Below are 14,503 nucleotides of genomic sequence, written 5' to 3' on the forward strand. Positions count from 1 at the left end.
GGAAAAAGAAAAAGCAAAAAAACACAAAATAATGAAACCCATCTAAATGGTCCATACTAGGGAAATGGCTAAGTAAAGTGTTTTATATTTGCATAATAAATTATTCAGGCATTAAAAATAGTTTTAATGAATAAAAGTCATGTGACGATTTTGAGATAAATTGGGGGAAATTCTTGCATTGTTAAAGAAAAGAAAAAGAAGTGTATAAGTATGAGTTCAACCATCAAATCATTAGGAAAAATTGGGAAGGAACTGTAGGCAACCGCTACATTAGTCATCTCTGAGTGATGGGACTATGGATGACTACTTTTCCTTCTTCCTGCTTTTTTTGCCTTTCCCAATTTTTTCCATTACCAATATGTATATTCATGAATATGTATATGAATTAGGGATGTATACTTGGACTTTGGGGCTGAGAACAAACTTTGTCCAATGACCCTGAATTTGTCCGTATCTTCCAAGTATTCACATTTGCAGAGTCACCAAATATATTCAAGACTAGAAAAAAAGCACCTCAAAGTCGAATGAGGTGAATGCCAAGAGAGGCCAAGGAGAAAAATAACTGGAGATCAATAGGGAAAAGAATGAGAGCAAAAAACAAACACACAAACAAAAACTCTACTGGAACATTTCCAGTCCGTTTCATCCTCTTGGGTTCAGCAGGAAAATGGAGGGGTCCAGTTGACCTGGGATAACAGGGCAGATCTGAGATAACCCTCCTTCACACTGAGCATGGGAAGCTCCAGGATTTAGAACCCAGGGGCAGTGTGGTGTGGCTGTGCCCCGTGGCAAGTCCTGATCTTTCTCCAAGCCGCTTGCACATCTTCAGGGGACTGAGCCTCGCTCAGGTGTGTAGACAAGTGTAAATAAAAACAGACCCATGACCGCCTTGCAGCTGGAGCTCTAGAAATCTAAGTCCTCTTGGCCAAAGGCATCTGTCCTGTCCACGGTGAAGTTTTTAAACCTCATTTCTGTGAAAGAAGGAGTTTTAACTACCTTCTCAACTTCTAGGCCAGAGGTCTTACCTGCTGCGTGCTCTGGAGTCCTGGGGCCCGAGGGGGCTCCTTCTTGCTCAGAAGCGGAGATTTCCGGATACATGCCTGTGGCTTTTCTCTCTGAACCAGGAACCCCCTTGGACTCCTCTTCGATGCTCCTCATGTCTCTGCTCAAAGGCTTTTCCTCAGAGCCTTTCTGAGAGAGCTGAGAGCAGTTTCCCAGAGAAGATATGTTGAAGGAAGTGAGACCTGCTTTCCAACCTGACCTCTGGCAGGGGCTGTCTCCACCTGGGGTAGAGGACAGTGCCGGCTCCCCCTCTTGATCTGGGCTGCTGTTTCCAGAAGTCTCAGCCAGCTGACCCTGTCCGGAGCCAGCCTCTGGGCTCCCTTCTTTCTCCCCCTGGTTTCCTCCCCCTAACTCTGATTGCCCCTCTCCTTCAGCTTCCCGCGTCTCTGGGGTTTTGACACCATCGTCCTGTCCTCCTAGACTTGGGTCATCTCTTCCTGAGGCTTCACCTTCCAAACTGGTGTCAGCCCCAGAGCCCTCTTCTGTGTTTTCTTCCTTTCCATCAGAGCCCTGCTCTTCCCCACCTGCTCCCTCTGGGACACTGCCTCGATCAGCCCCTGTGATCCCTTCTCTCTTCTGAGCAGTTGCCTCCTCCTCTTCCCCTTGGCAGTCTCCATCTCTGCCAAGGGTCTGGCTGCTCTCACCCTCATCCTGCTCCTCTGGCCCAGGGTCCTGGCCTAACCCCAGCTCCAGGCCTCCATTGGACTCCTGGATGGTCCCTGTCCCCAAGGGGTCCACCTGAAGCGGCTCCATCCTTTCCTCCTTAGAGGATGTCTTTGCAGCCTCCCCACTAGCACACCCTCCTTTCTTCTTCTGCAGAATATGCTGCAGGTCGAAGGCCTTTTTGATGGGTGCTCTGGGTGCCCCTGTTGTGTCCTTTGGGGACATGGGGATCACTTTCTTCCGCATGCAGGCCTCACAGGGACAAAACTCTTCCCCCTCAGGTTCCCCAACCAGCCAGGTGCCCAGGGTTCCGCTGAGGGTGGACGCATCCTCCTCCATGGGGAAGGAGCCAGGACCCTGGCTTCCAGCCTGCCCGGAGAAGGCTGAGAGGTGCCGCAGGCCCTGGAGGCGACGTCTGCGCTGCTCTGTCTGCAGAGACAGCTCCCACCGGAGGGCTTCCCGGGCCGGCGTCTTCCCCCCTGCCCGGCTCTGGATCTTTCGAAGCTCATTCTCAGTGCTCTCTCGGAGCCGCCAATCCAGGTCCTGCTGCAGCTCTGCTACCATCTGGTCCAGCAGCCGGTCATTCTGCAGACTCCAGCGGGCTCGGAGCTCAGCTGTGGCGCTGGCAAGGTGAGCCATGAAGGCCTTCTCCATCTTCCTCAGCAACCTGGACACCCAGAGGGCATCAGGGTCCAGAGACACTCTGCGGGCCCGAGAAGAGCTCCTCTCCCCAGGCCCCTGAGTATGCTTGGCCTGGATTTGCACATGGCATGGCTCAGCTGCTTTGGGCAGCTTCTCCAAACCATGCTCCATTTGGGGACCGCTGGTATTCGGATCCCTCTCACTGAGGTTCCTAGGGAGCTCTGTGGGTTTCTCTCTTTCCCCTGGAGGACAAAGAAGAGTGGAGGCAGGGTCTCCCCCTGCTTCCTCTTCCTGCCCACTCTTAACTTCCTGGGCTCCCTCCCCATCCTGAAAGTTGGCCTCTGACATTTCTTGTCCCATGACTCTTTCCTCTTCTGGGAATCCATGGACACCCTCTCCTTGCAGTGCTGCTATTTCTTTTTCTTCTCCAACTTTCTCTGGCAGGGCCTCCTCATCTTGCACTGTGTTTTCAACCTCTTGGTCCAGGTTATGTCCCAGAACCTGCCCCCCACTGTTTCTCTCTGTCTCATCTTTTCTGCTGGCACAAGTCCATGCTTGGGAATTTGAAGAGGCTGTGGAACCACTTGGCTGTTGGTTTCCTTGATCCTCTTGGCTCTCAGAGTTTCTAGAATCAGACCTCTGGGAGGGGATTTTCAAGGGCAATGCTATCTTCTCAGGGACCAGGGCACATTCCATGACACAGGGTCCGCTGCCCTCCCCTGAGCCTCCAGAACCACTGTGGACATCCACACCAGATGAGGATGTCGGCGTGAAGTCCTCAGTCACAATGTCAGACCTGAGGCCTGGCAGAGCCTGGCGCCAGCCAAGCTGCCAGAGCCCCAAGTCCAGCTCACCTCGCCTGAGGTCACATCCCAGCCATGGGGCCTGGATGGTGCTCAGGAGCTCCTGGTACCGAGAAGAATCTATAAACCTCACTTTGCCAGTTGGAGGCCCAAGGTCTTCCTCAAAGAAGTGGAGCCCAGCAAGACAGGTGATAAGGGCCTGGGCAGAATGGCTGAGCCTCCTACCCACTGTGTTGGACACTTCAGGCAGGCTGCTAGGCCGGCCCTGCTTGGAGCCCATCAGTACCTTCATGATCTGTATGGATGCAGAGACCTTGTGAGGTAGCACACACTGGCCCACACGACAGTCTGCGGCCATGCCTTTGCCTGCTCCAGCTTCCCTGGGGTCTTCTGAAACTCCATTACAAGGAAGACCCTCTCCTGACTTGGGATCAGCATCACCAGTTATTGGGAAGGCTTCACCTGGTTCTGCTTTCTCGCTGGTGGCCCCTTCATGTGACAGTTGTCTGACCTGTGTTGGCTCCCCTAGACATTCTGGGGAATGTTGGTCCACAGGGTCCTCCTTGGGGCCTTCTGGGTCATTCCCTGCCACATCTGTGCTCTCATCCACCATCTCACATTTCATGGGTATGGGCTCCTCTGGAATGTTGCTCAGCCATTCACGGACTACGGCGTCTGGTGAGGCTTGGGGCAGAGCACCCAGCACCATTCTGCCATCTTTCTCTTGACCCTCTAGGTTTTCCCCTCTACCAGTAACCTTCTTCCCCTGGTATATTCTCCCAGACCTGGGGCCACAGCTGGAACTGCCCCTTCTCAAGGCTTTGACTGCTTTCCCCATAGCCCCTGACTGAGAGCCAGGGGGTCGGGGGTGCCATGCATCAAGCATTCCCTCCCCCAGCTCTCCCCAACCTGGCCTGCAGTCAGCCCTGGGGCTGCTACTACATGAAGGGTGTTTCTTGACAAAAGGCCATGTTCTTGGGGGAGTGGGACAGTATCTGCTGCATGCCAAGGAGACCTCAGAGAAGGGTGCCAGGCTTCCCAATGGCTGGGAGGTCTGTAGGGCATGAGACGTACAACTGGGGGTCCTGTGGAACAGGCATGTGCTGATCGATGAGCAGCTGCAGCCTTGATGGGCTCCTGGCATCCCTGTGTCGGGCTGTCCAACTGGCAGAACTAAAGGCCAGGAAGACTTGGGAATGCTGCCCCCTGCCTTTTTGTCTAGACCATCAGCTTGGTTGCTCAAAGTGTCTGACGTGTTGGAAGGTGTGGGAGCTGATGAGCATGCCCTGAACTCAGAGTCCACTTCAGCCTCAGCAGAGGGAGGGTATGGGGAGTAGAAATTGGAAGCACAGTCCAAATTGCTCACAGGGGTAATGAGTGCACTGCTGACCCCCTGTGCATACTGGGAACGAAGAGAGGCCGAGAAGGGTGACCCTGTATCCTGGGAGGCCTGGTTCCTGGTACTGGGTGAGCTTGCTGAAAGGGGTGGCGCTGGGCCATTTGGGCAGGCCCTGCCTCTGCTGGGAGGTCCCGGCATTTGCCTGGGCATGGGTGAGTCAGGTGGGCAGTGGGTATGCCTTCGGGTGTGGTGTTGACTGGGGCAGCCTATCTGAGCCCCTCGGCTGAGACCAGAAATGCTGGGTGAGGACAAAGCACTGGCTCTGCCCTTCTTTCTTCTCTTGCCTGGGACTGAGGTGCAGGCAGAAGGTGGAGAAGAGCCTTCTGCAGTGTCCCCAGAGCCAGAATGACCTGGAGCCAGGGGCAGTCTCATCCCAGACCTACCCTCAGCCTGGGTGCTCCTGGTACCCTGTCCATTCTCTTCTGCCTGGGAGTCCTCATTCCTCAAAGACAAGGGACTCACCGTGGGAAGACTGGGGCCTTCTCCCTGAGTGGCCTTTGTTCGGGAGGTAGTCATGGCCCTTGTCTTGCTCTGGAAGCCCTGGTGCTGTTCACTCCTTTCACTAGACTGCTCATGAGAACCAGCACTCCCTGAGGAGTCAGAAAGAGCACCTACCGTGCCTCGGGTCTGGGGCTTCAGGCAGCTGTGGTGCTCCCTGCTGCCATGCCCTGCTCCCTGCTGACCTGGGGCTTCCCTAGTCCGCGATGGGCCATCAGTTTCCCACCCTGCTCCCCTCTGGGAGGCAGCCCCTGAGGCTGAATGTAGGTCACAGCTGCCCACGCTGCCCTCTGGAGACCTGGAGCAGCAGGAGGGGTTTGATTCAGAGTCTTTGGGGGGTCTGTCACTGGAGGCAGGGCTGACATTGTCCTTGCTGCTTCTTTTCCTTCTGGTGAATCCTTTGCTACAGGGCCTCCTGGAGTGGGAGTGTTGGGTCAGCCTGGATCTCCTCCGAGAGGCCATCCCCTCTCCCTGGGTGGAGTACAGGGGGTTCATCCAGATCTCATACCTGGACCCTGGCTGCCACAGGCCTTGGCCACAAGCTTCTTCACATCCTGCCTCACAGGGCCCCTGTCCCTGTGCCTTATGTTCTGAGGCCCCACGGTGGTCCTCCCACACACAGTGGAGGGAGCCCACCTCCCCCAAGACAGGGACCTCCTCACTGGCTGCTGTGAGGGCGCTGGCCCTCCCCACCCTCCTGGACCAGAAGAGTGCGTCCTCCCCAAGTAGGTGGAAGCGGACTTTCATCTCTACAGACAAGCTGCCATCTTCGTTCATGCGGATCTTTTTCTCAACATCATCACTGGCCACCAATGGGCCAAGCTGGGCAGGAATGTTTTGAGGGTGTCCATCATGAGCGGGGTCCATCTGAGCATGATGCAGGGACACCGGAGGGTTGCTGAGACCAGACCTCTCTGATAGCAAGGAAAACCGCTGTGGCCGGCTGCCCGACCTGGACCTTGAGTGGATCACACTCTGCTTGGCCTTTGGCCCCCAGTTTCCTGGCACACAATGAAAGTATGAGAAAAGAGGAAAGACAGTGAGCTACTAGGGGGAGCTTCAGGATCAGAGAATAACGGCTAATCATGAGCCTTTCATCACCTAAATACCCTGCCACCCCCAAAACCACAAAGTAAGGACAAACCATTCTAGAATGATTATCCAGTCTGTAATTTAGGAACCAGCTTTGAGATGAACTTCAAGTCTGAATTCTGTCTCAACTCTGCCACTTCCTTGCTGTGTAGTTTTTGGCAGAACCTCTTTACTGAGTTGTAAAATAATAATGGTAAGTTTGTTTTGATGATGCAGGGCAATGAACATAAAACTTTCTGCAGAGTTGCTAGCACAAAGTATGTTCTCAATAGACAACAGAGTTGGCAGGCTGAGCAGCACTGCCCAGAGCTATCTCCAGATCTGACTCGTGCCCACCCCCAACACAGGAAGCAAAATCAATAAGATGCTGCATAGGCGCCTGATTGTAAACTGCAAAATGTTTTGCAGTTATTAGTGGTGCTTTATCATCCTAACACTCATCAAGCTTTGGGGGTGATAAATGATTGCAAGAAAGGACCTGGACACACAAAACCAAGTCCTGATAGTCAAGCCTGCACTCTAGCCATGAAAAAGAAGAAAAGGGAGCCCTTGAAGGAAGAAAAAGTGATCCCAAGTAATAATGAAGCCCTTAATGCATTCTCATTTCATCTCCTCCTGCTTGGGAAGAGGAAAGGGCTAGTGGAGGCTGAGCCTATGGCCAGCAAAAGAAAAGATCCTTCCACTTGAGTCCTAGACAGAAGGTTTTGCCAAGTTCTGCTCTTCCGTAAGCACGTAATGAGATTGGGAGCTCCTCCAAAGGGGGGCTCTGTGGATAAAAGGTCTTTGTACCTCTAGCACCTGGCATGCAGTAATCACCAAAACCATTATTGTCATTTCTTAGCAGCATTTCACAAAGGATGTTATTTTGTTTATTCACCAAATTGGCCCATTTCCATTCCAATAATTTTGCTGAAAATTTCAACCTGCAATTGTTAATTATGCCTTTAAAATAATGTGTTTTTGAATAACAACACTTATACTCTGGCACATAGTAGGCTTTTTGGAGCAATATACATAGATTTGGATCAGTTGGATGTAGAGATTGATGAATAGATGGAGGATTAGTGATTATTGTTAGTTTTAGTCCATTTGGCTTCTATTGTTGCCTAAGGGAGTCATGAAAGATTCAGATGCCACATACCCATGGTCCATTGCCTCCATAATGTCATGTCCACCATTGTCCTAAATAAAGCTTATTTTAGATCCTAGAAACTTAGAGTTTAAGATCTCCTAATCCCTGTTCTCTTTAAATACCAAACTCCCCTCTCTCACACACCAGTCAAATTTCAACCCAATTAAGGTCGATGGCATTAAGAAAGAAGAATAGGCAAGGATGACCCAAAACAACTGGGATACATAAAAATTGGAGCCAAAAGGCAGGTTTTTAAAATTATCTAGAAGGGATATCTGCCTAGTCCTACTGAACCACTCTCCAGTGCAAACAAAATTGGGGAAACTCTAAAACTAACTCACCAGTTTTGTTTCTTGGAGTCTGCCCAGATAAAGTTTCAATTCCATGTCTTCTAGAATCTTCCATTGCCAGAGGTTTGAAAGACTCATAGCCGGCACATACTAGCACTGAGGGACTGTGGATCAGACCCTTCAGAGAGTCCACCTGAAGAAGGAGAGTGTTGAGTTAGGAAGCCTAGTTTGCAGAGCTCATCTACCCAGGAGACATAGGTAGAGGAATAATCTCATCACTCTGACCCTTTGCTGAAGTTTGCACATCTCACCCCAGAATTCTGATCCTATCCACTTGCCATAATACCTCCATAACTAGCTGGGGTCTTAGGTCCTATCACCATGACGTTCCTCTCTACCTATACCTCTCCCTCCACCCACTATAAGTCTTGTGGTTTAGGGCTTCTTCTGGATGCCTCAAGTGGAAAACACTTCAAGAAGTCTTTGTCCTGCTTCCCTGCCCACCCTTGCAGCCTCCAGAATATGTATTTTTTTTTTTTTTTAAGCAACCAAAGCAGAAGGGCCTCCAGCTTCCCTATGGAAATCTGATTGACTATCTCACTCCTTTCCCAGAAAGAGTTCTCTCCTGGGTCCAATCTTTGTTTTCCTATATAATATTGAGCCCATCACTTCTGCTTTCAGCCCTTCTGGAACAGAGAAGGGCAAGGCTGCTCTCTGTACAGGCTCCTCCAATGATTCCCTAGGCTCCAGACCAGAGGCTTATGCCATCCTTTCCCACCTACCCTAGGATATCCTGGGCTATATGCTGAGCAGACAATTGCATTCCAAGAAACAGGTCCCCGCTTTTAGAAAAATTTCCATGACTCTGAGGCCCCTATGGCACATGTGAGACTATGCACTATTTATGACATTATATTGTAATTGGCATTGTTGGGGGATTTAGTTTCATCTTCAAAGGGCTGAATCTGTTCTTCTTTATTTTCTCAAATCAGAAGGGTATGTTCATTAACAAGGAAATGAGAAAAAGAGAACTCTTGCATCCTCTCCCCACAAATGACACTAAATTAGCTGTCCACCAGGTTTTTCAACCTAGTTAATTAGAAGTTTCTTTCAAACTACTAAGCACATTTCTTTGTTGATTTAGAACTCTCGTGCATCACAAAAATACAAACACAAACCAAGTCTATCAATTTATAGATGTAGTCATACTTCTAAGAAATCAGACTTTCCCAAGGGGGAACAAAAGAACTCAGGGCCAAATGATGCTCTCATCTTAAAAAGAGGTCAAGGTTTAGGATCCACACACAGAAAAAGGGTTATTGAGAGGATATTGAGAGTGTTCACCTAGTCAAGGATCTGAAATCTGATAACCTTGCCACAGCCTGCCCTGGGGAGCAATGAGACTATTTTGTTTACAGAAACTCTAATAGTTCTACATTAAGTCTATATGAAAACACACTAATATTTTTTTCTCCAATTAACTTATTTTTGTACCTGCTCTCTCTCATTTCGCCATACCCACTAAACTGTAGCTAATTGAAGGTAGGTACCTAGCCTTATTTTCTGTATCCTCTGCATGTAGCACATGCTGGTACATAGCAAACTGCCATAATTTAGGAGTTTTCTTACATTATGTTGAATCTGTCATTTGCCAGCCATGCAACTATGAGCAAATTACTTAACCTTTGTGCCTCAATTTTCTTACCTATATAAAGGAAGTAATAACATGAATTGCCTTGTGAGTTTGTGTGGTAGAGGTCATGTCCTCGATTAGTTAACCTCTATTTTATTCTCTTTCTGGTGTAATTTCCAGTATGGCAGAGTGTACAAAGCTCTATATACATTTTCTGGACTCCCCTGCAGCTAGAATTCTAACTATGAAATCATTTCTAATAATTAGATGCACTTGCACAAGGTAAGAGAAATGACATTGGAGAAGAACACTTCTTTCTTTTGCTTTTGACTGTTGCCACACACAAAAAAGTCTCAAAAGTATGAAGGGGTGTGTGCAGCTGAAATGGCAAAAGCCACACTCATTGTCCCAGTACCTAGTCACCAGCATTCTGGTTATCAACAGACAGCAGTAGCACATGACCCGCCTGATTCCAGAGCACAGAAATGGTGGGCTAATACTGAACTCAGTTATTCCAGGGACTTCATCCCAACAACCCACTTGCTTGATTGGGTTAAATGTATCTACCCAGATGGGTCAAATCTGTGATATTCTGAGAATTATTTCCAGAAATCAAGCCTATGAACCTACAGCTTTCCAATCTTTAAGCCCAAAACTCTCTGTGTATAATTTCTTCATGCTTAAGATACCTACAGAGTTTTCTGTTCCCTATACTGAATCATGACTGATTCAAGGTACAGTATCAGATATTGTTGCAGGCAATGGAGCCTCAAGGATAGGAGCCTTGAATTAGTCATCTGACCTGATTGGGTTTGAAGGCAGTGATAATCTGGTTACAATGGGATACTGGTGGTCTCTGGCACAATGTGATAAAATAGGCTCTTGAATGATCACCTCTGATAGTAGAATGCAACTTACTGAGAGCAAGACTTTGACCATCACTGGCTGCCATGATAGACCTTTTTCATGAGAATGAGAGCTGCAAGGACTATGGAGTAGGCTGGCTTCTCTGACTTAAAGAAAATGGTAAGCTCAAGGTCCAAACTCTCCATTCAGGGATAGCCAGAAGACTTGGGTGTTTCCACTACTACTATAAAAGAATGTCTTTTCTCTTGTCACCAAACATCAGATGCAGAAACAGATTCTTCTAGCGGTTGAAATAAAACTGAAATGATTGTTTTGTGATCCATCAAACCATAAAGCAGCGCCCCATCATCAGGAGGTGGTGACATGGACTAGATCAGGCTCCAAACATTTGAATGAAAGGCACAAGTAATTTTCATGAGTCACACTCCCATTTCACCTGCTTCTGCTGCATTGCCACCTCTCCTGCCCTCCCACTTACAACTTCCTGGAGGAGTTCCCTATGACCACTTAACTGAAGAAGAAAATATTTAATTTTGGGTTTCAGATGGTTTCACAGGATATGCTGATACAAGTCAAAAGTTGACTGCTACACCATTACAGACCTACTTGGGGGGCTATGAAGGGCAGTGAGGAAGGAAAGTACAAGACACAATGTGATTTGATTGGCTACTTTTCATGTAAGGAGCAATGGCAGGAGGTCCTATGGAAATTCATAGGCAGTGGCTAGCATTTCAAACTGACAATCAGGGCCTTGGACAGAACAAGACTGGAGGGCTGGTGATAAGGAACTCTAGAGAAGAATCTAAATGGGTCTCCCAGAATGTGCCTGGAGAATAAGAACATTTGTGTCCCATGGAATTCCCACCAGAGGTGATAATCATGTGGACAAATAACCTGTTGTAATGACTATTAGTCATTCTTTTCCTTCAACCACCTCAAGGTGTGCTCAGTTGGTTCATGAGCAGAGTGGCAAAGTAAACATGAACTAGGAATGTAAAGTACCTTATTCATGTGGGTCTGATGCCATGTCTGCTGAGAGTCCAATCTTCTAAGAGCAGAAATCCATGCTAAACTTGTGCCCAAACACTTGAGATTTGCAGCATACCTTGAGGTGCTCAGACATCCATCTCATGGGCCATTTCATTTCATTTCTTTAGGTCAGAGAAGCCAGCCTCCATAGTCCTTGCAGCTCTCATTCTCATTAGAAAGGTCTGTCATGGCAGCCAATGATGGTCATTGAACCCCTCCAACAGGGGGAGAGTAAGAAATGTGGATTCACTGGAATAGACACTAATTTTGAATATATATTTTCTTCCTTGCCCAAATCTTTCTTATAGTATCACCATCTGTGGACTTACTGGATACCTCATTCATCATTGCCATAATGCATGAGAATTACTTCTATCCAAAGAACTGATTTCATAGCAAAAGGAGTGAGGCAATGCAAAAATACCCATGGAGTTCACTGTGTAGCCATATCCCCATCACCCAAAAGTAGATGTAACTTATAGAACAGTGGATCATCCTATGGGCACCAGCTCAAAGTAATCACTTTATAATGTTGAGGCATTATCTTGCAAGAAGTGATATGTGCTCTGGACTGGCAACCACGCTAGAGTATAGTGCTGTTTCTGCACAGACAACAGATACCTGGGCATTAAAGGGTGGGAATGAGAACAGCTCCTCTCACTATTACACCTATGACCTAGCTACAGACATTTTGCTTCCCACCCCCAACAACTTCAGGCTCTGCTAGTTTGGAGGACTCTGGGTCCAAGGGAAAATGTCCCCACCAGGAGACACAACAGGGGGTCATTGAAGTTGAAAGTTGAGACAGTCCCTTGGCCATATGAACCAAGAGGCAACAAGAGGGGTTCTGTGTTGAATGGGTCTGTAATGAGTCTCTCAGAATGAGAGTTTGGATCCTATTCAATCTTGGTTAGGGGGAATAGGATGCTATTACGTAAATAGGGTCAGGGAAAAAGTAATCTATAGCCCAGGGAATCTGTTGGGTGATTTCTGTGGCTGCCATATTCAGTGGTAAAAATTAACACAAGAGTACAACAATTCAGGAAGGACCCCCAAGGCCTCAGAGTCTGCAGGAATGATGTAGCACATGCTAGCACATTGTAAATGCATTATAATTTAGATGATGGAAATGGTCCACAGCCACTCTGCCATAGCTATAACCATATTCAGCTGAGGTGCTGGCAGAGGGCAGAGGGAATATAAAATGGACAGTAGAAGGAAACCTAATACCATCAATGGCCTTGCAGTAGATAACCTAGTTTTCTTCGCAACTCTGCTAGGCATAAATCAATTTTCTATGTTTTGCCCTTGCTTCCCTCTAGCACTTTTTACAAGTTATTTTGGTGACTTGACAGTTAAATCTTAGGACAGAGACTACAAAGGTGGGCTTGTGCCTAGAGGATGGATGGTACAGTGCTGATGTGACTCTGGGGATAAGGCAAATATATTTTGATTATAGGAAAGATAGCTACATACTTAGGTGGGAATATGCTGCTGTAGCTGCTGCTTGTAAATTTAAGCAGTGGTAGAATAGTGTATGCAGGTGTTAAGTATCAATAGGATTAGATTATGGGGAAACTGTTGATTAGATCAAGCCACCTCCATCCTCCATCCCGTGCACCTTTGGTATACACTCATGTTCTGCAGGAGCTGAAAAGGCAAAAGTTATATTCACTAGCCTTCTCCACAGTTCAGGCTGTATGCAGATTGGGTTCTCCATCAATTAGATGCACTTGATCAAGTCTGGGAAAGCAAAGAGGGCAGATACCATCTCTTCTTGATTCTGATTGTTGTTGCTGTGAAGGAGATGTGTGGGTACCAGGAGGCCATAGCAGCCCAGGCGGCAGGCTAGTCCCGGCACCCCAGTGCTCCTGCGTGTCAAGAGTGCCAAGATGCAGCTGTGGCAGTTTCCTGGTCCCAGCTTTATAAGCTTGGATACCACTTCAGAGAAGTATCCTTGAACCAATAATCACATTAGCTTCAAGCAGGGTAGTAGCTTCCTGCACTCTGCTGGGAGGTATTCCTGTAGATCCAGCTTAGAGCTCATGCCTCCAGCTGTCCAAATTTTTGGGAATCCCATAATATTCTGCCTTAGGTTACTTTCTGCTCAAGGTACTTTGAGGAACTTTTGTTTTTCACACTGAACTCTTCCTGAAATAGGTGATATTGGATAATAGAAGAATTGGATAGAAAATAATAAAAATGTGCAAGGCACCGTGTCTGGCACTCACTAAGCACTCACTAAATGGTAACCAAAATGCAAATAATAATTGCTTGTTTAACTGACTGCCTATCTCCACTCCTTTAATTTACCTTTAATTAGTAGCAATGCAATCAGTACCTCTTTTCAAGGAATAACCTCCCCATTCCATTTAAGTACTTTGATTTGAGGTCCAGAGAGCTTTTTAAAGGAAATAGCATACCTCAACAACCTACCTTTTTCCCACTCGTCGTGTACACCTGCTTCACAGGAAAGTGCAAAAGATCTGAGGCTTTGCTGAGAAAGGCTGTCATGTTTCTTGTATTTCTATGGCTGAGAACCAGAGTCTGCTGGAATCTAGGGTCTCCATTCTTAACCAGCATTATCTTCCTTGGGGCTTTAGGACCCTTGCAGGAAGAGGATGTTCCTGGTGCTTCACACCGGCTTTCAAAATCCCTTGATTGCTGAGTAGATGGACTTCTCCATTGTGACCAACCTGGCCTACTGGGTGTTTTGGGGGGCTTCTTATCAGAGCATAGGTAGCAACCACCATCTTCCAGCTGTTCCAGGGCACTGAGGCCATGCAGGCCCCGGGGTGTGGTGACAGAGCGCACCCCAAAGGAGAGAGGCACACGCTGAGAAAGCTCGTCCATTAGAGCACCAAAGCTCTTGAAAGCTCGTTGATCAACAGCCAAGCGAACCCCAGCAAATCGGGGATCCCCTCGCTTGAGGAAGGTTATCTTCTTGGCTGGTGTGACCTGGGTGACAGAGGGAGTCCGGGCCATGGAAGGCAGGAGGCACTCACGGTGGCTCAGGGCCTGGGCATCCCTTAAGGTGCTGTTCATGGTGGAGAGGCCCAGGCAGCTGGAGTGGATCAGAGGAGGAGGAGAGTCAGAGAGCAACCCAGGGGAATTTGCATTTCCTCTCTCCCCTTTGTTACAGAGATACTTCTAGACCATCCCAAGTTTGTACCACTTAGCTTTGTGGAAGCTGGCTAATCCCTTTTGGTGGAATAGAAGAAAGGCCAAAGGTCTGGCACCAGACAGATATGAATTCGAATCCCAATTGCCCACTACTATCTGTGATCCAGGAGGTTAGTGACATAATCTGTGTCTTGGTGGATCCCACCTGAAACATGCAGCCATATTCACTCTGTATAGTGAAGGTTCTCATCTGTAACCCAGGGGAACTCT

At 48.1% G+C, this 14,503-nt stretch overlaps 1 protein-coding gene across 1 annotated transcript; it reads right to left on the minus strand.

Moving 5' to 3' along the window:
* Positions 1–903: 903 nt before the first annotated feature.
* RP1L1 (RP1 like 1) lies at positions 904–14,155 on the minus strand (the record flags this gene model as incomplete). Its single annotated transcript, XM_082727613.1, has 3 exons — positions 904–6,068; positions 7,633–7,774; positions 13,547–14,155. The coding sequence occupies 3 exons, from the start codon at positions 14,153–14,155 to the stop codon at positions 904–906; spliced, it is 5,916 nt and encodes a 1,971-aa protein (XP_082583739.1).
* Positions 14,156–14,503: the final 348 nt, after the last annotated feature.

Source organism: Mustela nivalis, assembly GCF_964662115.1.
Source record: "Mustela nivalis genome assembly, chromosome: 4".
Lineage (NCBI taxonomy): Eukaryota > Metazoa > Chordata > Mammalia > Carnivora > Mustelidae > Mustela > Mustela nivalis.